The sequence below is a fragment of the Rhyacophila brunnea genome, unplaced genomic scaffold (genome assembly GCF_057557595.1).
Source record: "Rhyacophila brunnea isolate RB1 unplaced genomic scaffold, BYU_Rbru_1.0 scaffold_20, whole genome shotgun sequence".
NCBI classification, from domain to species: domain Eukaryota; kingdom Metazoa; phylum Arthropoda; class Insecta; order Trichoptera; family Rhyacophilidae; genus Rhyacophila; species Rhyacophila brunnea.
Genome location: NW_028232860.1, coordinates 19,853,052 through 19,879,749, shown reverse-complemented (window position 1 = coordinate 19,879,749; position 26,698 = coordinate 19,853,052). Strand labels below are relative to the sequence as shown.

At 33.2% G+C, this 26,698-nt stretch overlaps 1 protein-coding gene across 1 annotated transcript; it reads left to right on the top strand.

The window, feature by feature from the left end:
* Nucleotides 1-1,583: 1,583 nt before the first annotated feature.
* LOC147071342 (histidine ammonia-lyase-like) lies at nucleotides 1,584-25,351 on the top strand. Its single transcript, XM_085947933.1, has 16 exons — nucleotides 1,584-1,719; nucleotides 5,512-5,724; nucleotides 7,589-7,655; nucleotides 8,997-9,024; nucleotides 10,033-10,180; nucleotides 10,903-11,133; nucleotides 12,981-13,120; nucleotides 13,619-13,750; nucleotides 16,313-16,472; nucleotides 17,671-17,810; nucleotides 18,531-18,675; nucleotides 19,839-19,925; nucleotides 21,318-21,430; nucleotides 21,568-21,698; nucleotides 23,350-23,467; nucleotides 24,620-25,351. The coding sequence occupies exons 1-16, from the start codon at nucleotides 1,665-1,667 to the stop codon at nucleotides 24,749-24,751; spliced, it is 2,040 nt and encodes a 679-aa protein (XP_085804059.1). The 5' UTR covers nucleotides 1,584-1,664; the 3' UTR covers nucleotides 24,752-25,351.
* Nucleotides 25,352-26,698: the final 1,347 nt, after the last annotated feature.

Here is a 26,698-nt window from a genome sequence, read left to right as displayed (position 1 = left end):
ATAGTCCTATGCATAAGGCACTGGTTTCTCATACGGAGGTTCCAGTACATGGACCCACAACGGGGGGGCTGACAGGGCTCTAGCCTGGGGGCCCGGGCTCTGGGGGGGGGGGGGGGGGGGGCGTGGCGCATCTACCTTATATAAGTGAGGTAAACACACATCACAGATTTGCTCTAATGGTAAAACGTCGCCTGCGGCATTTTCCTTTTAGAATATAAACATTTAATATGTAATTGTATGATGCAAATTTTGATTATTGTATGTTAATATTCAAAAACTTCATTACTCAAGTGGATTTATTGAAAAAGGGAAAAAAATCGCTAAAAATACACTGAATATCCTTAATTTTACCTGGAACACCATTAGGAAAACGTTTCTGTAGTATAGAGCGTCACGCTACTTTTAACCCTAGCGATAGGTAAGGAGGTCCGGCAAAGATCCTGGCCTAGGGCCCGCTTCAGGATGTGAGGGCCATGTTTCAGTATATTTTTGAGCTTATCTTGGCTTTCACCACTACTACCGCTTTACTGTTTTACTACTTATACTAATGTAATTGACTTACTAACCTGTTAATCTCAAAATATATATAAAAATAGATAAAAATATCTCAAATCTACTTCCATTTTGAGCGATTCTGTACTGATTTGGTAGCTTCAGCCATTGTTAGTTCAGTTGCTTTCTTGATAATACCACTTGGAAGATGCACAGCCTCGTGACCTCTTCCACCATCCTCTCCAAACTGCCCGAATCTCTTCTAAAAGACGGTTATCTTAGAAGACTTTTTTTACGAGCTATGATTGTTGGCCAATTTTATAGCTCAACCAATTCGTGTCCGGAAACTTACACATGTGCAGTTCGCCGTATCACACTTCACTGTGAAATGTTGTATTGTAAATATATGGCCATATATTAAAGACGGTCCAACCTCTTTGGGTCGTATAGTACTGACATAAAATTCATGTCTAAATAAAACACGGTTCTTGTCGGATTACACTTTACAGGAAGCCAGCAGCAAACAAATTTTGAAAATAGCCGATATACTGGAATATTTGTTAGGTTAGGTTAGGTTAGGTTTTCATTCTTGAATTCTTTTCAAAATCAGCTATGAAAATTGAATTAATGTTTATATTAAATCTAATAAAATTGGAGATCATATAGTACATGGTCATCTCTTTCCGATAAGAAAGCTCACGGCGAACTGTGCCACGGTGAAATGTTTTATGTACATTTTACATTTAATCCAACCAATTGGGTTCAGATAATGTATCTAAAGGTTTCAGTTTTTTACAGATAATGCCGCTTTGTTCGATTTACCTTTGAAGCAACGAAATAGCTGCTGGTTATATTATTAAGTAATAACTTTCAATAGGGAAATAGTTGGTATATATTCTTATCAGCCTAGAATAAAGTTAGTATACAATTCTATCTGAAAACTTGTTGAATGTCCTTGATGTCTCTTGATCAAAAAAACACGTAGAACTTGTGCAAATATAATAATTAAACATGTGTTGACGTTACCCTGAATGATCAAATGATAATGTCAACATTTGTAAGAATATATCAACAGAAGCGTTTGAATCAAATTGTCTATATAAGCGTAAAGAGAAGTAAAAATGTCTGATATTTGATATGTAATTAACACCGTCGAATATAAACCATTCGAGATGAAAATTTCCTGCCGCGTACAAGGGGAATGGCTCCAGGTCCCGGTCACCGATGGTGGGTACAATGCGCTTGGCAAATAAATTATTGTTACATACCTGTATTGTAATACGCTTCAGTGCTATGATACGCTTGGCTATTGGTATTTTATTTTGGCTAACTAGATTCATCACGCGTAATACCAGTTCAATCAGTTTTGAAAAATTTACGCAAAATCTTCGACAAAGAAAATTATATGTAGTGCGTTCAGGGAAGAATAGTGTGCATTATCTAAAAAACATAATGTGGCAGCTACCACATTATCAACCAGTTTGAAAGTGTACTGTTATCATTTTTGGCTCATAGGGAGCCTTGACCTTCTCCGGATACTTTCTCCATCCCGGACAATCCAGTGCTTTATCTGAGCATTCTTAAATATTCCATGGTGCAGTCTGGCTATTCAGTTTCAGCCGTGGAAGTCTTCTCTTGCCTTTAAGTGATGCATACATAGCCCATTTTGCTGGTGATTCCTCCGGCATTCTATGCATGTAGCTAATCCAACACTACATTTTGATTTGTCACGTGATATTCATATCTCATTATCAAAGTGACATTCTTCTCAGACCTCTCCTCTCAATGATATTTACCTCGATAATTACCAAAATTGTATGGTATTGTAGATAATAATAATAAAATTACTGAAGATTTAAAATGCATAAAAGGGCCTAAGCACCAAATTTATTATTTTGACAAATCGAATTTAAAAAAAAGAGTAAACGTTTTTGAATAAGTACAATGCTATCTTGAAAATAATGTTAATCATGAGTTGAAAGGGCCTTAGTGTCAGTGAAGTAAAATTGATTTAGCTTATTACATTGCTTAATGTAAAAGTATCATTTGCTGTTAAAATCATTTTGTATGAAATGTCTGATTTTGCGACATACCACATAGGTCTTTTTATGATAATAGTACACAATGTTGTAACATCTATAATCTTACATAGTGAACTATTGTCATATTTTTTTTACATGTCTCTTTTATTAAAGGTACTCATTTTGAAATTTCATGTTGGTTAGGTCTTTATTAAATTCTTTTTTGCAAAACCTGGGTATCAAAACAAAATAAAAGACTTAGATTTTTCTTAACCAAGATTAGAACTATTATGGAAAGAATTTCTACCAAACCTTTGTGAATAAAAAAATATGAATGACACATATATAATTTTCTTTTTTCTTTTGACCGTATCCGATCCTGATAAGATCTATGGGCCTCCACAGAGTGGAGGTTTGTATTAACAGATTTCTGTTTTAATGAGAAATGGATGTTAGCCACTTGCCCAACCTATTAGCTACATACTCTGACTACAAACACAATATATTGTGTATTTGCCAGACCTAGAATTCGAACCTGGCACCCACGACATGATAAGCCAATGCGTAAGTTGCTCGGCCATCGTGGAGTCGTAAATAATTTTAACAAAGGATAAAAATATGTAATTTACAAACTGTTATTGTGTCACGGTACATTTTATTGATTAAAGTAATTATGCAACCAAATATGGAAAACTTAATCATGAAACAATAATATTGCTCTAAGTTAGGTGAAAAGAATTTTGAATAAAGCACCATGTGCAGATCATACATGACAGCTTCACAAGCTTCATAAAAAAAAAACTATTTCCTACTCACTGCGATATTGGAGAAAATTTATGATCAGTTATGAAACTAAAAAACAATTATTATGTATTGACCAGTTTATACTTTGTGTATTACAATAAATATCATTAATACAAGGTTAATATTAATTGCAATGTCTACTTTAGGGTTTTTAATAATCCAAGTTGCAGCCAATTAGAAGAAAACTTTCTTCAATAGTGATGAATCCTAAACATAATATAAAAATAAGCCGAAAAAGTACTTGTAATTTTTATACAATTTACAAGTACTCTGTACGTTATTAATAATTATTGTTTGTTGAATAAAATATGGCACCTAGGTATGTCAAAATAGAACTTGCTTTAAATATTTTGTAGGAAATTCACTAATCGTGAGTGGAGAACTACGAGGTTCTAAGTGTTTGTCCTTGGCGAAACAAGTAACAATGAGGCAGCTAAGAATAGTACTTGTTGGGTTTGTTTTCTCAAGGACGAACACTTAGAACCTTGTAGTATTAGACTCACGTAATGGCTTCCAGAAAGAATATTCAACATATAGTTTTTAGTCTGCAGCAATTAATTTTCCATGAACCCTTTGGAATGTATAAGAAAATTTAAAAGTTAAATATCTAGTTTCGTGAAATTTAATTTATTCCTATTAATGCGTAATTCCAAACATTTTTGGATAAATAATATTGTTTGACGAAAATATATCTACCTTATTAAGTAGGTATATCAAAAAACTATAAATAATAGGTACGATTTAACTTTCATAATACCAATAAGTTTTCAGTGATGTTACAATATTATGAAAAAATAACTTACAGATACTTTGTTCGGAAGGAGATAATTTATTATTTTTACGTCCAGAGAAAATACTCTCTACATGAATGAGGTCCGGAAAGACAATAGCGCTGTAGAAATCATATCATCACTTTAAAGTAAATTTCTCTGACTTTAATTATTACATAATTTAAAGTTGGCGACATTATAAACTCGTGCAGTGGATGTATTCTTTATCTTATGTTATTTGCAATTATTTATTTACCTAGAAGTAGGACAGAAGCAAAGGCTTATGACGTATGCAACACAAATATTAGCTTTGGAGATAATTTAATGATATCATAGAAATTTGTTTTAATTGTTTTGTACTTATACTTCAGAGATGGATTTAACCAATTGGAGCAAATATTTAAATAAAATAAATAAATAAAGAAAACCCAGAAATGGCGTGACAACATTTTATTCCATAATTGGCAATTTCTTAAATCTGCATAATCTAATCTAAGTTTATTTATGCCCGTTTCCGTTTCATCTTGTAGAATTGAATTTCTGTAGATTTCGAAGTTACAAGATGATACTTCTTACAAGTAACTTACAAGGAAAATTGATCAGATAGTAGCAGTGGAATGGTGAGGTGAGGTGAGGTGCTGGTAGAGGGGTGTGCGCCTACATTCAATCATTATTTATCTCATTGTTTTGAAAAAAAATCAAATCGAATTGACAATGTCGTGGACTACCATATAAAATACCATATAACAAAATATAGGACATCGATGGCCATGTAGGCCCAGATGCAGAGATGTCATAACGGTATATCATATACAAATCAAGCAAACATAGAATTGTATTTCATTTATTTGTACCTATGCAAGATAAAATAAACTTGAATAATTTCGATTGAAACTCAAATGAAATATAATGTGAAGTAAATACTATATTTGCTTGAATTTTGTGTACAATCTTGACATCTGTCACTTGCTTTTCTTAATTGTAGTGGTATTGCTACTTACTAAATGACTGATTTTGGCCATCTAATCTTAAACAACAGTTAGTATCTGGTCGTCAGATATCAAGTGTCACTCTGTTAATTAGCTCTTAAGTTTAATTTTACTGTTTAGGCATGAATGATTTCTAAACCTTGCGCAGTAGACAGGGCTAATGTGATTGGGGTCTACGATGACAATAGACAACTATGCTTACATTGCCTATTGTATCGTTTCGTCTCACTCAGCAGCCCTCCCACTATGTCTTGTATTGTGCCAAAACTAATGAGTTTCACGGTAATGCGGTATGTTTATAATTATTAACTAACTCAGTCACCAGAATGTGAGTCCAATATTGTTAGTGCACAATACATGAGTCTGCATAACGGTGGATGGTATGATTTTTTTTATTCTGATAAAATAAGATTATGATGATATTTTTGATTTCAGATAAATGCAACATCCGCTGGTTAGGTAATGAGTCCATCCGAAGATATAATAAGCTAAATAAACCAACAGAGCAGACTAATGGCGATGCAAAAAAAGTTAACGGCTCCCCACCTTTAGTAGTGGAAGAGGTTAGGAAGACCAGAGGCGGTGTGATCTTGGATCCTGATGACCTGGTGAAAGATGTACTCGACGATAATGAATTCGTTAATATAGGTGACACATTTTTTTTCAATTTTATAAAACTAAATCATGGTTAATGACGTCTTAGTGGTGATCTGTGGATCTATGGATCCCCTTGCACTTTTAGGTACATTTATATACCGCCGACTCCTGCTAAAGACTACAACTGCACACAATACCATAAAAACGTAGCCAACGTAATATTATGATGATTCTAGAATATTAAGTACCAATTTCAAATTACACAATGCGTTTTAGCTTAAAATTATTTTTTTTAGTTATCTATACTTAAATCATTCTTTTCATAGAATTATTAAAATATAAACCAAAATTTTTCATGCATATGTTATTTCAAATCTGTGAGTATTAGAAAGTGTAGAGGTACATAACGAAAGCAGTATTTGACATATATTGTAGGTAGCAGCTGTCTAATGAGAGGATTATTGACATATTATTATTAACAATTTATTTCATGAACTTAATCATTGCCGACTCAAGCAGAAAGCCGATACATTCACAACGACTGGTCCTACATTTTCCGCCCGTCCCGTTGTTGTCTATGGATGATCTTGTCATTGCCTGTCATTGTTCTATAGAGTACTCATACTGACGCGTCTGTCGTGTACGCAGAGGGAATGGTTTGAATTGGATAGATGTGTTACCTGATAAATAATACACTAGCATTAACACACCTTCTACAAATGTAATGCATAGATCAATGTTACATGTTTTTTGGAAATCGATATTACCACCGGTTTTTGTGTGAAGGACTAGTCTGACTTTGATAGCTGATGAATAACTGGAATGTATATTATTTATAAATAACACTGATAGTTAATATATTTGATTTGAGAATTTTTTTATAATCCAATTTAAAAAATTTAAAACGAGAAAGGGCGAATCAAGCAATCTGTGATCTGATTTTGGCAGCTGAACTGTGGACCACTCGTTGGTTGTGCAAAAAGATATGCTCAGGCTTTATTAATCTAAAGATGGCGCAGACTTAATGCAATATTCTTTCATGTAGAAAAACAAACTCTAAATGAAAAAAAAGGTTTTTGCCATTAATAAAATGATTGATATCTATAGTACTGATACACCACTGTTACAGGCGGGCTTCTCCCGGTGTAAAATAATCATTTAGTAGTCATAAGTCGAAACGTAACCCTGACCTCTAGAAACGGCTTCATAAAACATCTAATCTGATTCCTTGCTCAACTACGTAATTTTTCTTATTCATAAGTAAAGGCCTTCGTCCGGTGTGTGAAAATCACATATTGGGCGGAGGTGTAATTAAGATAAATTTAATTTAATTTAAAAAGTATAAATGATGATGGATGAAAGAGATAATTTTAAGATTAAATATAAGTACTTATTCAAATACAATAAATTTTGCCGCGCTTGCCGGCAACGTTCGAATTTCCACGCGCCTCCGCCGGGGTGGTCCTCGTGATTCGTCAAATCAAAAGCATCACGCAATAAAATTTGGCCAATCACGAGAGTCCTTTTTGCTGGACGGCGTGGGTACGCGAAGTTTGGAAAAAAAAGAAAGTTAGTAAGCGTCCCTTTTCCAACATGTACGGACCTGCAAAACTTATTGTTAAAACAAAATATATAAACGTGTAAAGAAAATGTAAAATATAAGATAATACCAAGTTACGCACGAGACAGACGTGGTTTCATTTAATTTCTCCTCAATTTAAAATATCTTTTTTTTTGTGAATCCAGGGTTCGATGGACACCTGAGCTAGCCGCTGGAACCCCGGGTATCTCAGTACCTATCCCTTTGACAATCATCCAGAGAAGAATGTCATTTTGCAAGAAGAGACTAAAACCATGTCATTCTCTTCCTCCAGCGTCACTATGGTGCCAATATAACATTTTTTTCTTTTTCCAGTGCTGACATCTGACCGAGAGAAAAGGAAAATAATTCCGGATGAATTGAAGCATGTCCTAGAACCAGTGTATCCTTTTCAATACAATATACTTAATGGGATGTGGATAGATATGAATTCAATGAATTTAAACGGTTGGGGGGAAGAGTTAAAAATGAGTCGTTATTTAGACAAGGGAATAAAAGATTTAGTGATAAAGTGTTATGATGTGGGACGTAGATAAAAGAGAGAAGATAATCTACATATTTATGTGTAGCATCGTGATTCCATTTGCTCTTGACTCATTGATGATTGTAGATAGTGTTTTATTCCTTTTAGTAGATTGAAATTATGTTTCTTCTTTTGCTACACGCACGACATGATGAAAAAGATTGAAATGCAATATTATTAATGCAATTTGTTTAAATTGAGATGTGTTATAGACTGCAAACAAAATGTGTCTTAAAAAACACTAAATGTGTGAGCCCATAGCACAGGGATGGCGAACCTATGGCACGTGTGCCAGTGGTGGCGCGCGAGATGATTTTGCATGGCACACGAATGTTTCAATGTGAAAAGTAAAGAAGTTACTATTTTATATATTATACCTATTAAAAAAATGTTTTTTTATAAAAAAGTTTTACAAATCAATATATACTTAAGTACTCATATATAATATTAAATTTTTTTTTTCATATTTATGTTTACCAATCGATGCGCAAACGGAAACGACAAAATTCATGCATAATGACAAATCGCATTGTATAAAAAACAGCAGGCAAATCCTTTTCAAGATAATCATTACGTTCAATGTAAATTATACAAGTGCATAGGTCGGTCCTTAGATTGGGCAATTAAAAATAAAAATATTCAATCAACAAACCTTACGAAATTAATTATCGCAGTCATTCAAATATAATAACTGCTTGTTATTTCGACTCAAACATAATCTCTAAAAATGGAAAACCGTTTGGTGATGGAGAATATAATATGAAAAAAAGAGTGGTTCAAATGCTTCCACGATTTCTTTGAGAATTTTGAAAACATGACGAAAATATTCAAATAATAAAAGATATGCGTTCGGCTAGAAATACAGTGAATGATAGAATATCAAGAACTCAATTGTAATTTTTTTAATGGAATTCTTAATAAAAACTTTTAAAAACTTTTTTTACGCCATGAAAAACTGCTTGACAGCCGAAAAATATAATTTGGGAAATTTTGACACGCATTCGTAAAAAGGTTCGCAATCCCTGCCATAGCACATTGCAGCTACCTTTTCTGTGCCCCGATCTGATATAATCTGTTTATGATAATATATTGACTGTTACTGGTTTTCAATATATAATGTAATTATTACACATTTTTGTGTTTGTATGTTTAGTAACATTGTTCTTTCTGCATTTACCTTAATATAACTTACGAATAAAGTCCATCAGAGTTCCAGCCAGCCAATGACGTAAGTAGTACCATATTATTATATATAATTTATAATAATTGATTTTTCTTATTTCTTCCCGGATAAACTTGTGAACACTGCTTCCATGGCGAGTTATTTTGATGAGAGTTATGACTCAAGAACCGGAAAGAACATTGAGAAATCGTTGATACATGTGTCAGTGCTGTAAAGAAGCATCAGACTTACAAATGAGATTATTAGTTTCAAAGTCAATTACCTACTTCCATTTTCCGCTATTTTGAGATAATCGCAAAAAACGGTCAAGCCAAAGAGCTTGGATAATCTCTTTGCATCAAGCACACTTGGGACTATAAATAGAATTTTATTTTTGCGAACATATTAGTAAATAATTATAAAAGGCAAAATATAATGACCTTAAAGTCATTCAAATTAAACAGGTGTTAAAAAAATATATCAAAATGGCGGCTGATGGATATAACCAACTTTGTAATCGAACGGTGCAGAAGTTTTGAATATATATAGAATGGAAAAGTGCTTAGAGAACCAGAATCAAGAAAAATATAAAAAGTAAATAAAAACGGAGGTGACCGACTTTGAAACCAATAGCTTAATAAGCAATAACCTCAACAAAGAGGACTTGTCCGGATAAAAGAGGACATCTGGGAACCCTACTAAAGTTCTTTAAATGTTGCCTGTGTCTCTCGATTATAACAACATGAGTTAAGGGCAACATATCGTCGCTGTAGGATTGGTTTGTCGAATAGACCAAATGTCAAATGTTAAGGAGACGAAAAACAAATTTGATTATCCTATATTTAAATATATGAAGGTATGTATTAAAATTGTTATTTTTACAACATATGAATGCTGTTTTCATTACAAAGCAATTTAAAGAAAAGGATGGTTCTGTTCCATTTAGATACAAAAAATCATTCTGCATTCAAAGGTTGATTTCGACAAAAACGGATATTCGACAAACCAATCCTATAGTGACGATATGCCAAATATTCTTCTTTTGACATGATCAAATTTTCTAATTATTTCCAGGTTCTCTATTTAGATGGCAACAGCCTTTCATCTGATGATTTGAGGCAACTGGGCAGAAACCGGTATATAATAAAACTGACAAAGGAGTCCGAGCAAAATGTCATCAAAGCTAGAAACTTGGTTGAAAAAATTCTCAAAGAAAAGAAAGGTATTTAGTGCTTATATTTATTATATTACCTAGCATATTTTTTATACTTTTTTTAAATTTGAAATTTCAACAGATGTATTGTTAGTTACCTAATCTAACTTAAGCTAAGCGAGGCAAGGTAGAGAGAAAATGTAAATGGGATAGTTGAAATGAGTACTTATCAGGATTAAATGAGTACAAGTCACATATAATTAAAAAAACTGACATACAATCAGTTTTCACATTACCACATACTTGTTTATATCTATATTCAACAGGATTCAAACATGTATCTGCTTTCTAAGAAAAAATATAACCGTTTATTCCCACCATTGGAGTTATATATATATATTCTATGGACATGGTATGAAATGTGTTTTTTATTTTTAACGTAACTGTCTATAATTAAGCGGCTATAATTTTTCAAACACAAAATAAATTATAAACGGAGAAATATGTATTAATATTTTTTTCTGGAATAGGTAATAATAAACAATCATTTTAGAATAAGATTGGATTTGACAGAATGTTGAAAAAAATTATGTAGAATTTGCAATCGCATACCTATTTTACACTGACATCGATTACCTACTGTCACTCCTTCGGTCACTGGTGTAATTAGTTCAATCCACAGCGCCTTAATTATTCATCTCGATTTACTTTTCGCTGTTAATTAATTTGATAATCATTGTTATCTTTATTCAATACAGAAGAATATTTCAAGATAATTTGTATTTTTTCAGTGGTGTACGGCATAACAACTGGCTTTGGAAACTTTGCCAGAACAACGATCCCAATGGACAAACTTGAAGAACTCCAGTACAACCTCATCAGATCTCATTCAGCCGGAGTGGGAAATCCTCTATCTCCCGAAAAAACTCGAATGTTGCTTGCGTTGAGGATAAACGTATTGGCGAAAGGATATAGTGGAATTTCGCTGCCAACTCTCAAATGTTTGATAAACGCTTTTAATCGTAAGGATAATGTTTCTATACTCTGATCACTATCTTGTTCACTTTAATTAGTTGCTGAAGACCATCCAGTGGGTCTATTCTATACTTATCGACCACTAAAGTGATAAAGTGATAAATGCGACGGCTAACTAGGGTAGGTTTGTATCAAAGTATTAGCACTTATTGTAACAATTACAATAAGAGGGTTGTAATTGTTGCAATAAGTGCTATATTTTAACAGCACCTCTCTTGGCTGTGATAAAATTTAGAGCGAGGTAGACAGTTTCGACTGTTTAAACGGCTAACTTATTGTAACAATTATAATACCTCAATACAAATATGTATTAAATACTATCACTTTATCACTTTAGCCGTCGATAGTCGCCTTGTGTATAGAATAATAGACCCGCAGTAGTCAGTAGTGCATAACTTTTTGCACTGCGTACCACTTACCTACAAAACTTACCTAAAAAAATGTAATAAAAATGCTATGATGACTTCTACGCGTATGAAACATAAAAAGGCACTTTTAATCAGAGGGTTGGAGTGGACCCTTTTTTGAGTTGCTCGGCTCTGGGACTTAATACTTGCTCCAGCTTCGCTCTATGGTCTGCTCCGCTCCGGGTAAAAAGTTTTAATCAGTATTAATGTATACAAATGTTAAAAAATATATAATTTTAAAATAAGGTTTATTATTCGTCATTTTCATAATTCTATTAAACAAAATTTCCAACAGCAAACCATCTTTCATTATCAGCCTCTTCTGTCAAAAAAACTGAGGTTATTTATCACTCGGTAGTGTAGGCATAATAATTCTTAAGGCTATATTTCAGCTGAGGCATGGTCTAAAAAGGATTGTGACTACGCGACACACAGATTGTGAAAACAATGCGTGATGAACGAAACATAATTTGTCATAAAAATTCAACATGCGTCCATTTAATGTTATGTTTATTGTTATTTAAATAATAATAATAATATATTCATTGACATGTTTTGTTTTTCGAGTAAATTACGTAACGTTTTTTAGTCATCTTTACACGATTTAAGAATTAATTCCTCCGACGCCATCACAAAACAAATTAACGTGCTCACAGGTCGACTATCGCTTTCCGAATGGCAACGCGGGCGAAATTACGTCCCACCTATTGCTGAAAATTAATAATAATTCCAATATTGCAAAGTGTCAAATATATTATTTCCATTGGATTTTAGGACGAAATTTTAACAATAATAATAAAAACATCCGGAGCAGTGGAGCACTACAAATTTTCGGTGCTCCGGTTCCGGGTAAAATCACATTGCTCCACTGCTCCGTGCTCCTGCTCCGAGATGCGCTCCAACGCTCTGCTTTTAATGCCGGGTGCGTTATCAGATAATTTAGAGCTGTCATTTATTGTGACGTTAGCGATAACGCACTGCTTATTGAGTGTTATAGAGTTATGTAGTTGGAATAGATGTGGTGTTTAACTTCATTATATATTATTATTTAACCGGATTTATGCCATACACATTCTACAAATCCATGCATACAAGGCCGACCATAGAAAATGAGCGTGTATACACGCTGTTCTTTACACTCACTACACTAGCTCCGGTCGTTTTTTTTAAATAAATTAATATTATTGTACGCAATATACTGCCATTTATTGTAATCATGGTGAAATTCTTAACCGATATACAAGTCTTTATGGTATACTTTTAATATACGCCGGGTACCACCATTCTAAAACCTACCGGCATTTAAAAGGTTTAACGCGAAAATGTGAAGAAAATAATGCCCACTGTTGAACTACCGAACAGAATATCAATTGTACCAGCTGCGACTTTTTATACATGATCCGATAACCCCAAATGGTTTTTTTCAGACAATTGCTTATCGTGGGTGCCCGAGCAAGGATCGGTTGGTGCTAGTGGAGACTTGGCACCACTATCTCATCTTGCTCTCGGAATTATGGGTGAAGGTCAAATGTGGAGCCCTTCCACGGGCTGGGATGACGCCAGTAAGGTAAATAGCACAGCATATTTTACATTGTCAATTAGTACATTCTAATCATGTACCATCACCATACTCTTTCAATATGTGATGCAAACTATATACATATCAAAGACATTGAAGAAAACCTTATAGACGGAGTCTAAATATATGAAAGTGAAGCTGACAAAAAGGGAAGATTAAATTAGTTACATGACACTTTGTGGTCATTAGGGCATTAGTGTTACAAGCATAAAACATTCACAATACAATTTAATTTTTTTAGAACAGTCATTACTTAGAATATTACAGTTAACAATCACATAAAATCGCGAATAATAGTTTTTGGCATGTGCAAAAACAGCGGGAAGGGACCGAATGGGATGTTTAGTAAGTGTACACCATGAAGCTGATATAGTTCATAGGTGCCAACTTTGTGACCAGGTAGGCAAAGGTCGCGATGGAGCTCCGATGGACGACTTTATTTAGCATAATAATATCCATTTAATTTCACTGTTATCATTTTGATAGGTGTTGGAAGCCAATAACCTACCGAAGATGCGTTTGTATGCCAAAGAAGGGATTGCATTGATCAACGGCACACAACTTATCACAAGTCTTGGAGCTGAAGCTGTGGAGAGAGCAGCCAGCATTGCTCGACAGGTTTGAGAAAATAATTAATTTTTTTCGACTATATTGATGGGTGATGGAATGATGCACAGATGTTGTTTGTGCAGTTTTTTTTATATTTTCAGAAAATTTTATTTGAAATAAATAATTGGTAATTAGAGTTAGCGTTTGATACACCCCTGTTACAGGCGGGCTTCTCCCGGTGTAAAATAATCATTTAGTAGTCATAAGTCGAAACGTAACCCTGACCTCTAGAAACGGCTTCATAAAACATCTAATCTGATTCCTTGCTCAACTACGTAATTTTTTTTTTTTTATTCACGAGTAAAGGCCTTCGTCCGGTGCGTGAAAATCACTTACTGGGCGGAAATGTAATTAAGATAGATTTTAAAGTATAAATGATGATGGATGAAAGAGATAATTTTAAGATTAAATATAAGTACTTATTCATATATAATAAATTTTGCCGCGCTTTCCGGCAACGTTCAAATTTCTACGCGCCTGCGCCGGGGTGGTCCTCGTGATTCGTCAATTGAAAAACATCACGCGATAAAATTTGGCCAATCACGAGAGTCCTTTTTGCTGGACGGCGTGGGTACGCGAAATTTGAAAAAGAAAAAGAAAGTAATGAGCGTCCCTTTTCCAACATGTACGGACCTGCGAAACTTATTGTTAAAACAAAATATGTAAACGTGTCAAGAAAATGTAAAATATAAGATAATACTAAGTTACGCACGAGACAGACGTGGTTTCATTTAATTTCTCCTCAATTTAAAATATCTTTTTTTGTGAATCCGGGGTTCGATGGACACCTGAGCTAGCCGCTGGAACCCCGGGTATCTCACGTTCCTGCTCAAATTCATGATACTCATCTGTAGTTCATGCCGAATTGATGTTGAACTGCTAAACAAATACCATCATAAAGTGATATTCTAACGGTCACAGGGACACCCTAAAATCAGTTACTGGGCAGTTCTATGTGGCAGGGAAAAACTAAAGAGCTAAGGCCTTCATCCTGCACAGTGAACCAGCCCAGGATGATGACTATGTGGATGATATTCTTCATCTTCAGCCTGCAGTCGCCAACTGTAATCCAGTATTATAATCTTCCATTAGGGGATTCTATTCTTCTCCATCGGTCATCCATTCTTCCATATGTATATAATTACTTACCTAAATTGTCCACTGTTTGATTTTGAAACTAAGCTCACCAATAGGGCCGAGTATATTTAGGCCGTGGCACTGAATTGCAAATTACGATGTTAGTGCTAGTTATTGATTATCAAATCAAATCAAATTCATTTATTTTACATATAATGAACATAACAAATTATAAATTCAAAGCGTTCACGACATGACATAAAATAAGTGTTAATAATTTTTAAAAATAAAAATACAGAGAAGTGTGAGTTAATAATACAATAAGTAATAAAATAAGAAAAGAAATAGAGTAAATAGCAAAAATAACAAAATAAAAGTAGATGGAAGCACACTGAGTGAACTTTGATAGACCCTATCTTAAAAACTTATAAAACAACGTCCACCTAAATTCACCCTCACGTAAGTGGAATATATCAATATCCGAAGCGATGTCATTAAACATGGTTATTGCCTTCTAATACAATGTGGTAACCTGTCCACATTAAATAAAAATTTTCGATTGCATATTTCATTTAATTTATTACCATTTATTCCAATATGCAACAATCGTAATAATTTTCTAATCAGTTTACTATATTGCATTAGAAGTATGAGCAATAAGTAGCAACACCAACGAAGCCTACAGTTTCGTATCACGACCTGACTATAGTGGGCCTTGCTCACCATCATTTCATACGGCACTACAACCCTCGGTGGGTTTTAGGCTCATTCAAAAACTTCTCCATCCTGGACGATCTAATGCTGACACTCTCCAGTTGCTTTGACCGTGCATTCTTAAATCTCTCAATTTCAGCTGTCCAGGTCTTCTCTTGCCCTTGGGGGTTGCGTACATAATTCGCCTTGATGGTATATCCTCCAGCATTCTATGCACGTGGCCGATCCAGCGCAGTCTCTGCATTTTCATATGCCACGTGATCCTTGCTCATCACAGTATAAAAATATTGAATGATATGCAAAATTTTAGCATGCAGCGCCCTCATTCAGCGGATAACTTATAATGGTGGATCTATATTATAATAATGTATATATCTTGCAATGTACCTAACAGTTGATTTATATGAGTTTTATTCGTCTATGTATACCTTAATTTAAGATTTTATTACTCAATGAATTTTTTAACATTGATTATTCCATAGTTTGCCATACTACTCTTAATTTTGTGTACTGGGCAAACTGTAGGGGCCAAACAACTTACTATACTAAAACCTTGATTATTCTCGATACAATTTTCAGTTTGTATGTCGTATCGAGCGCGGTTTTTACGTGGTGTGACTTTCTGCAATAGTATTAACACCTACCAGGTGATGTTCTGATATGTAAATAGGATTTTTTTTTGTATTTTAATAAAAATTATATTTGAAACTAACATCTCCTCACCCGAATTAGTCTGTTGTAACGATGTTTTATTGTAATACTATGGTTTTACCCACACAGGCTGACGTAGTGGCTTCAATGACATTAGAAGTATTGAAAGGAACCTCTCGAGCGTTTGATTCTGACGTCCAGCTAATTCGGCCGCATAAAGGACAGGCATTGGTCGCCAAAAGACTTAGAGCTTTGTTACATTCAGACACGTATCCATCACAAATTGCTCGTAAGTATATTTCAATTGACTCTTTATCATGACAGAATATGTTATACCCAATTCGAGGATAACTATCGAACTAAGTGCATCAGCATTTCGAAAGGACATAATTAACCAAAAAGTATTTCAATAACCAAAACATCTTTTATTGTGAGTAAGACATGCTAACGATTGATTTGAATTCATCCATATAGCGGACTTAATAAAAATCACTTGTCTGCCGTATAGATATTAAGGCAAATACTCCACTTACCAGAGGCACCTAACTTAAAAATACGAAGCTTGCAATTTGTAACATTTTTTTGATAATATACATTTTAAAGTAGTTTTAACACAATCACTGCTGACCTTTTAATTATCTTTTAATTACGACATTTAAATAACATTTTAATTATATATAATGGCCAATTAGGTACTCCAAACGCGCCAGTCGCGGTGTTAGCACTGAATGAGTTAGGTAATTAATGAATATGTATCTAAAAATATTAAAAAGAAAAATATTTTTTATTTAAAGTCAAAGGTAAACTTGCAAACGTTACAAAATGTGAATTCACTCAAGGAATTCAAGCAATTCACTATTATTACTTATATTATTTTAACGTCTTGTTTATTATCAAAATTTAGTTTATTACCTAGTTAATAGTTTTCTTTGAAATACAGTAAAGAATTTTCACTATTAATTCATAGTAATAATTATGTTTTTTATATTTATTTTAAAAATTACGATTTAAAAAATGAAAATGTGTATAACTTGGAATCTTTTTTATTTATATCAAATCTAATTTCAGTATGGTCACAATATAAAACAAAAAATGAAAGGGGGCGGCATTCTAAGTCTGCTTAAGGGTAGCACTTTGCCTAGGGACGTCACCACAAATGACATAATTATTTAGAGCAACTTTACTATCAATTTAGCATACTTTCTTACTGACTGAATCACCTGGATACAATACTATATCAACCGACCGTAAAAAGACCGTTTTATTATTTGCTTACTCACAAATTGACTCAGTCACTTTGTAGGACACTATTCTAGACCAATTCTCAGTTATATTAGGATGCTCACATTGAATAAAATAGATTTCATATTTAGTCTAAAGAATTTGATAAATTTTTTTATTTACTCAGTTTACTGGTTTTGGTTTGAGCTGGTTTGCAAGCTCTAATTTATTATGTAGTAATTAATTTTGTACAATTGTTTTTACAGAATCTCATCGTTTCTGCAACCGAGTACAAGATGCATACACGTTAAGATGTTGTCCACAAGTCCATGGCATCGTCCACGACACAATCACCTTTGTTAGCCAAGTCATCGCAACAGAAATCAACAGTGGAACTGATAATCCGGTAATTATATTGACTTAGGGATATAGGGATATGGGGATTGGTAATTTGACTAAGTTTCTTGATAATCATTAATCTGTAACAATTTTCATAATATAAAGTAAACCAACATTTTTTCATGTTGCGTCAATCATTATTTAAATTATTTACATAACAATAACAAAAATATTGGAAACAACATCAAAACAATCCGTCATCTTGTTTATGGTACCATGTTTCAATGCTGCAAGTGTATAGAATATAATTTTATTAATGGTTACTTGCCAATTCAACAAGTCACTGAAAACGTTTTGAAATTGCTATCAAGTATTTTAATATAAAAAGATCATAGATTTAAAACTAAAATAATATGCTTTTATTAGGATGAGATGCTTTACAATTACATTTGAATACGTGTGACAACAAAAATGATATATTATTATGAAAACCAGAAAACAATAGAAAACAAATTTGAAAACTAGACAAAAGAGTGTTGTATTTTTCAGAGCAGTGTTGTCAACACTGTATAACTATGTAAGTTTCATAGACTATGCAATGTTTTTTCACCAACAATTATGAATATCATTAGGTATAGTCAAAACACTTTGACAACATGAAACGATTTTCCTGCTAACTACACCATTTCATCTCATTTTTCAATTTACATAACCATGAACGCAATCATATTATCTACAAATTTAATTTAGAATGATTATAAATTAAAGTGCTTATGAATCATTTCAGATTGTGTTTGCCGACCGTGGTGAAATTATATCAGCTGGTAATTTCCATGGGGAGTACCCGGCCAAAGTTTTAGATTATCTGGCTATTGGTATCCATGAAATAGCTTCCATGAGCGAGAGAAGAATTGAACGGTTGGTGAACCCAGGTATGTTAAACCAGAAATTAAACATGGTGACTAATTTATTATTCATGTATTATATTCATGCGTTAACTTTCTGCGAAGCTAAACGGGTAATATATTGCTTAAAGATGTCACAATAAGGGTAGAATTCGAATGGTACCTACATAATATAGTTTCTAAAAGGGTCGTTCATAACTAACATCACAGGATTTTTGGTATTTTTTGACGTCCCAACCTCTCATTGTCGAAATTTTTACCCTACTGTCAAAATTATGTTACTTTTTTGAACTTCTCTCCCCTTTTCTATGCCTCACAAAATTTCTCTGACGATATCTGACAGGCCGCAGATTTTTAACGACAGATGTTGAATGTAGAGCGAAGGTCTTACTACAATCGCTGTAATACCGATAATTTGTGGCTTAGTATTTCATAATTAATCAAACAGATGTCACTGTATGTTTAATTTTTTAGATTATGCAAATCAATCGACAGTGGCTAGTAATTTGAGTTTAAAGTTGGACGAGATAATTCGCGATATTTGTATGTGCGGCCTGTCGATCACAACCTCATACAGCGAGATAACTCGCTGAAGGTATAGCACCAGTTAAAAAACAAATTTGTTAATAATATTTGATTTTAGTAGTAGTTTATTTTCAGGAAACATGTATGTTTTATTGGTTTTGTGACAACACATTTTTTACAACCACCCAATTTCCCTTCATCATAAATTATAATATTTTATCAGCCCCCCTCCCCCCTCCATGGTGTGATGTCATCTGTAGATGACTACAAAGGTCACTAGAAGTATACTATGTCAAAGTACTAAAGATTTGCATTCATTTAAAATAGCCAAAAGAAATAATAAATTAATATTATATGCAACAAAGATGTTGAAGAAAAGTTTTCTTATTTATTAAATGAAAGCGAATATCAACGGATTTTAGTACATATATCTTGACTAGTGTCACTCTTTTGATCTACTGACATCAGCCGAGGTTATGCATTGTCTCCTAGTGCCAGAACTTCTTTTAGCACTCTTTAAGACATCGGTTAAATAAAAAAACATCTATTCTTCTACTCACCCACCCATAATATTAAAACATACAAATCAACATACTACAAGCGTTAGTAATATAAATGAGTGTAAGTTCTAATGCCAGATTATAATTGAGATTTACCCATTTTAGCACTAAGTGAGTTGCCGGCGTTTTTGGTGCAAGACGGTGGAATAAATTCTGGCTTCATGTTGGCTCACTGTACGGCAGCGTCTTTGGGTAAAGTACCCAATTAATTACACATTATTCGTTATTATAAATATAAAATATAATAAACCCTATCTATAGCAAAGGCGAAATAACGAAGGGTGGAGACAGGTTGTTAAGATCCGCCATAAATTGTGCACATTAAACTTTGTTAGTCATACATATTTGTTTTTATTGAACTAAGCGATAGCGCCCATCAAACGGAGCGGATCGCGGCGATCGCGGCGCAGTCTGCACAAGAAGCATAAATACATAACCATAATCACACGCCTCTTGCTGCGCATTACCTCTCACCTATATAAAAAGCGGCGCCGATCACATTTCGCTTCGTGTTTCTTTGCAAAGCAATAAAATTTATTAATTTATTTGTTGGCTCTAAATTCATTTTCACAATGTTGTTATTGTGCTAGCATAGTATGTTAATATTTGCAATGAGCGATGTAAGCTCACGGTGTAGAATAAATTATAATATGCGGAATAAGTGCGCGCCTGTACGACGACGCTCCCGTCAGCCGAGTAAATTAGAGACCGTCGCGCCCCTTTCGCTGGTCACATCCAATGGGCCCTGACGTATTTGAATATATAGTATTTTCGTTTTATTGTTGTGCTATGACGTCAAAGGACGCCGCGCTCAACTCTGTGTGCGTTGAAATATAAGGCGTGCGAGGCGTTATGTTCATCATACGCTGTGTACGCTCTATTGTATTCCTGGTGATTCACCGCCCAATTTGCAAAATATACGCAAGCGCCCCGCACGCCCGATTCTATGAGACCGGCGCCTAAGACTACAATTTACTAGGGATTGCAATACTGAATGAAAAAATCAATACCAGTTTTTCGGTATTTATTATTGAATACCGATATTAATACCTAGTATAAGTATAAGACTACCTAGTTCATTAAGTGCAAATAAGTGCGGCTGCAGGAAAAGCTTCTTCAATTTAACGCTACTGTACAAGCATTAATAATTTTATTATAAAATAATTGAACTTTATTTGTCATGGATGTTTCCTATTTCGAAATAAATTTATGTTAATCTATCGCGACAATTTTATGATGGATTTTGTTTTATTATTATTTTATCTCTGTTGGATTCAGTCAATATATTATTTGCATTTTAGCGGAATATAACTTATACACTCAATTTAATAGGCAATGTACAAAATAATGAAGAAATAACATTAAATTAATTTTCAAAATAAAGAAAATTCCAGTATTTTGGATTTTTAATACCGGTATTTCGGTATTGATGTATTTATTGGTTTTGAAATACCAGTATTGCAATCCTTACAATTTACAGATGGCGTTGGTTAGTTTTTAAAAATCGGTAAAATCCTGCCTAAACCAAACATTGAAACCAGTAGCATCAATTTATTGTTTTAAATTATATTGTGTTTATTTCAGTGTCTGAAAATAAGGTAATGTGTCATCCCAGCAGTGTAGACTCCCTCAGTACATCTGCTGCTCAAGAAGATCACGTGTCCATGGGTGGATTTGCAGCGCGGAAAGCTTTATTGGTGTGTACTCAACAACTAATCTTTCCAGCATATCTACCAACTGTCTTTAGAGCAGGCCAATTACTCAATTAAAAGGCAAATAACCAGTACATAATTTTAATTCCATTGTATAATACAGTTTTCTGAAACAATTTCAGGTTATTGAAAACGTTGAACGGGTAATAGCCATTGAGCTGCTTGCAGCCTGTCAGGCGATAGAGTTCCTGAGGCCGCTTAAAACAACTGTTCCCCTAGAGGAGGTCCACAAAGTAGTTCGTAGTGTTGTCAGGTAATTAAATATTTTACAGAAGAAATCAAAGAAACATTTATTAATTCAATATATTATTAAACTGGTTGCGCTTTTCATAGTGGACTGTAATTTTGTGATGGAATGATTGTGATGGTGGATGTGGATGCTGGGGGGGTTATGTGAGGATGCCAGGCACTAACCTTATTGCTGTTAAGGCTTGCTCCGTGGTCTGGTTGCACTATCACTCGTGCGGTATTGTTTGAATTTGTTAAAAATCGACCATAATTGGCCCAACCATATTCAATAAAATCCAAATTTAAATTTTTCATTACCTACTTAGTGAGATTTTTTTGACTTTCGATGCATGTTTGAACAGAAAGACATGACCAGATGAAAAAAGAGGATTAATGATCAATAAATAACATTTTGAACCATAGAAGTCATTCAAAGAATTTAAGAAGAGAGTCAGTCAAAATTTGGCCATGTAGTCAGTGAATCGATGTGAAGGATGTAAACATTGTAAATGATTAAGATAGGTAAAGTTGAAATGAAAAGAAGGGCTGTATTATTATTACCCAATTAGAACATTTATCTCATAGACTTATTTAAGTTTTAGATTTTTCCCCATGTTTAAAAAGAACAATTTTTACAGGAAAGACATATTATTTTGAATTCAATATTCATATATATACAATATTGATATTGTATGTAGAATCTTTATAGAATGTTTAGGGCCACGGTATGTACTGAAATAAAAAGTCACAGGCAGGGAACTCAGAAATAATAGGAACTGAAATACCTAAAGGGTGTGGAGTAACAGGCAACCGATCTCGAGTGTGGAAGAATATGGAATAAACTTAAACACGTGTCAAGAGTACGTCATTCTAAGTTTGTCCTTCGTTCTGACAACTGCTCAACACACACTATTGCACATCTATAATGTGTGGCTTATTTTCGTAGGACACTCACACATTCAAAACCGTGCGTCAAAATGTAGTGTATTGGGGTATAGCCTATAGGAATTCTATTTATTTACATGTTCTGTGGTCACAGGTCACTGATCTCATGCACTCCATGTAATCCCAATCTATTTTACAACGTTTTTCTTAGCTCGTATTCTTATTTGTCCGGTACAAGTCTTGCAATCGATTTTTAACTAACTAGCTAGATATTTGAAACTTTTAGAATATGTCAGAACACGATGCCAATGCATTATTTTAATACTTTTAGCCATCTTTAAGTCGAATTGAATTCATTTTCAGTTAATTCTGTTTTGTATGAAAAGTTATTTCGACACCATTATTGGTTGCTAGGGGTCTGGGGTCCTAGCAACTAAATTATTAATATATACGTGCGTTACTATGGAAATCAATATGACATGTCAAGTACAAATTTTTTTGATCGTTTTAGCTAGTCAAGTCAAGTTTATAATATGGTTCAACAGAATTCTTAAGTTCTTTTTATCTCGTAATTATTTATCATTCATTTTGAGTCTCTTTATTATTTCATTAGCTACTTTTTTTTTCTTTTTCAAAGAACACCATTATTTCAAGAAAGGTGTTTATTACATTCATAATATTTTATGGAAATCATACATACTTCACTGCTACATTTCTTAATTTATGAAACCTTTATAATATATTTGTATGTTTTTTACTGTACATATTATGGTTTTCTGTTATTATTCCAGACCGTGGGATAAAGACAGATATATGGCTCCAGACATAAACGCTGTCACAAAATTGCTTGTAGAAGAGAAGGTTTGGAATGCTGTCAGACATCACATCGACTATTATCATGCACCAACTGTAAGTGTTAATGATTCATCGTGATCAACCGTAGTAGAGTAACTATGGCTCGTTAATGCGCCCAGCTTGGCAATTGGCGTGCAAAATTCATGTTATTATCTACATACTTAAGAGTTATTCAACTTATACGAAATTGACTAATCAAATCCAGATAAATACAACAATTATTAATGTTTAAAAAGTGGTTTACACTTAAATCTCTAATATTTATTGTTGCTGACTTGTCTATTATACTCGATCCAAATTTGGATGACATGTGGTTAGAAGATACTTACATGCTGTCCTGCTTTGACATTTCTCTCACACAGTGGCTAATGGAATTTAGTGCAGTATTACATGGTATCTAATATCAACATTTGTCAATATGATGTAATATTTTACAAGCGTCGGTGGCAATCTAATTTTAACAGTGTATATTTTTGATTTGTAGTATTCTTAAATTGTGTTCTGATAATGACATCATTTAAAAAGAAAAAAAGGGAATTATTAAAGGACATTGTTGCAAATTCAGATTATTTCAGACTAATAATTTTTTGCTATTACTTAAAGATGTTGCCAACTTTTCACTTTATAATTTCATAACTTAAGATGAATTAATAAATTAATTGGCACTATTTGTGGCCAGTGACGTCCCGTGGGGGTAGGCAGATAGAGCGTCTCTTGGGGGTGGCAGTTGAACTCGAAGGGCGGCAAATCGAGGAGAATCATTTGGAATATATAGAAATAGCTACCTAAACTTAGTAATAACGAAAATATCTTTCTATTAAAATAATCATCTCAAGGTTTTATCAGGCTCGCGATATCTAGTTCACTTTCGTTGCTCTTCGACGTCCTTGGTGACCAGAAACGACACGTGCAGATTTGCGAATAATTAGTCTGATATTATGTTAGTAATGTATCCATACAACACATTTATTAGATATTGGACTCATGGAAGGAGGATAAAATACCGTATAAAAAAAATGATGCGGCTTTTTGGCGCTGCCTATGGGCGGCATTTTATATAGAGACGTCACTGTTTGTGACAATTGCATTGTTTAGCAATTAATTCTGGAATATTAAATATTTTAGAATCGAGTCTTCGCACCGTATGTTGTATTTGATAGGTTCCCTCTTTATTGGTTATTAAATTATTATAAATTAATTTTGCAGGAGATTGAGACTCACGTGTTCAGCCCGACCGCGGTGATGGCCGGAGAGGCGCAGCGTCCTCGACTCCAAGGAAACAAAAAGCGAAAGCTCTCTTCCAAAGGAAATGCTGAACGGAGCGCTCTCAATGACTAAACAATACATTGTTATAGCTCACAGCTAATGCACGAAAGAATAAGTAATATCAAACATAGAAAACAGATTACTAGAAGGGTTAATAAGTGGACAGATGTGTTTGTAAAAAATATTTCGTTTTTAATAATATATAACAAATGTGGTCTTACAAAATATTCATAGAGAATGTTCCTAATACAATAAATTTTATTAATAAAAACTATGTTTGTATTGTAAATTTAATATTTTTACAAATTCTTTCAATACCTAATTATTTGTTATGAAAATATTTTAAATAAATTTTCTATGCCTACCTACTTAATTATTTTCCTTAATAGTTATTTCATGGAATAAGAATAAATTAATAATTTTAACAATACAATTACAATGTTATCAAAAGTTAAAAAAACGGATGACGAGGGCAATTAACCTGGTGTAACTCATTATCCTTCAGCTAACGAGACCAAAAATTTGTGTTGTCCTTTCTATATAAGTATTGAATAATAATTATTATGTTAAGCTCTACAACCGAATGATTTTTATTATTTACTCTACTTAATTTAAATTTAAATAAAATGTTATACCTACATCAAATAAATTGTTCTAAAATTCGTAACACAATATTTTTTCTCCCAAATTTCCTCAACAATCATTGTAATAATATAATTAATTTGGAATATTTTGTTAAATAACAATTTTCTTCTACCTAAGTATGAACTTATAAATTTGCATATTTTTTTCATCAAAATTGAAAGTAGGTACTTGTTAAATAGCCTGACATAACGTGAAATAAACCAAAACATAACATAACCTACGGGTAAGCACCTAGTATGTTGTTACGTTTTGATTCGTTTTTATGTTTCAAAAGTGTGTTCATAGTTTTAACATTTCAAATATATATACGAAATATACGAAAGCGATTCATCTTATTTTGCATATATGAAATTATTATGTGTATTTTTACAGTGGGCTAAAATGGGTCAAGAGTATTTAACAAGTACAAAATTAACAGGAATTGAAAACAATATGCAATGATTTGAATAACTGGGTTATTTGAAATGGCATTCTTAAGTTCCTATATATATATATATAAGTAAATCATTCTTTCATTTTTGAAAATACATACAGGACTATATCGACATTGGTTACTTTCAACTGAGGAACTGAGGATTAAATGAGAACTGATACCAAGTTAAGAGGAGTTTTCCAAACATCACATGCATACCTATTTTATGTGAAAAAGGATTCAGATATTATGTAACTGCTTTTTTGTAACAGTATTTTATTTCTAATATTGGATAACACTCCTTTACTGTGGATAAAGCCTTGTTATTATTTTCATAGCAATATAGGTATTTAATTTGAATGTTTTTGCTAACACAGTTATGTCGAATTTATAATCATATAATTAACTTTAACGTAGATTTATTCAACTGGGATATCTGTATTATGTTTGGATCATTTTAATCCTCACCATCTCAATTATTCTCTGAATTGATATGAGACTAAAATGTTTTACGTGAAGTAAAAAAGTCTGAAACGAAGCGCTTTATTGGTTATCATCGTTGAAGTGTAAAACCTCAGATGTGACAAAAAACTGTTTTGCAAGTACAAAGGTTTCTGAATAACTTGATTTATCTAAATAAAAGGTAGTGGAGTGCTCGTTATCATCGAGTGTTTGCAACAGGTCCGATCTGATGACTGTATTTTGGAGGTATTACTGTCTTATTAAAATGAGACATTATTACATTGACGATTTTGACAAAATAGTCACATCTGAGAATTTAGCAGCTCAACGACAATATGCTTATTGTTAGGTGTAACCATATGCTATCTATATTATTCGCAGACTATAAGATTTTTAAACAATCTTAAATCTACAAAATTAACCCGTTTTCTTTCAAGAAATGACATTTTAGAGATATGTAGAAGGTTTGTAATGCACACCAACAATAACCGAATGTTTAT

What these genes read in the sequence shown, in the direction of transcription:
- LOC147071342 (XM_085947933.1), top strand. Translation starts at nt 1,665, where the DNA reads ATGAAAATTTCCTGCCGCGTACAAGGGGAATGGCTCCAGGTCCCGGTC. An exon ending in TAATGAATTCGTTAATATAG is followed by an intron (nt 5,725 to 7,588) that starts GTGACACATTTT and finishes TTCTTTTTCCAG; the next exon opens with TGCTGACATCTGACCGAGAG. An exon ending in AGTTCCAGCCAGCCAATGAC is followed by an intron (nt 9,025 to 10,032) that starts GTAAGTAGTACC and finishes AATTATTTCCAG; the next exon opens with GTTCTCTATTTAGATGGCAA.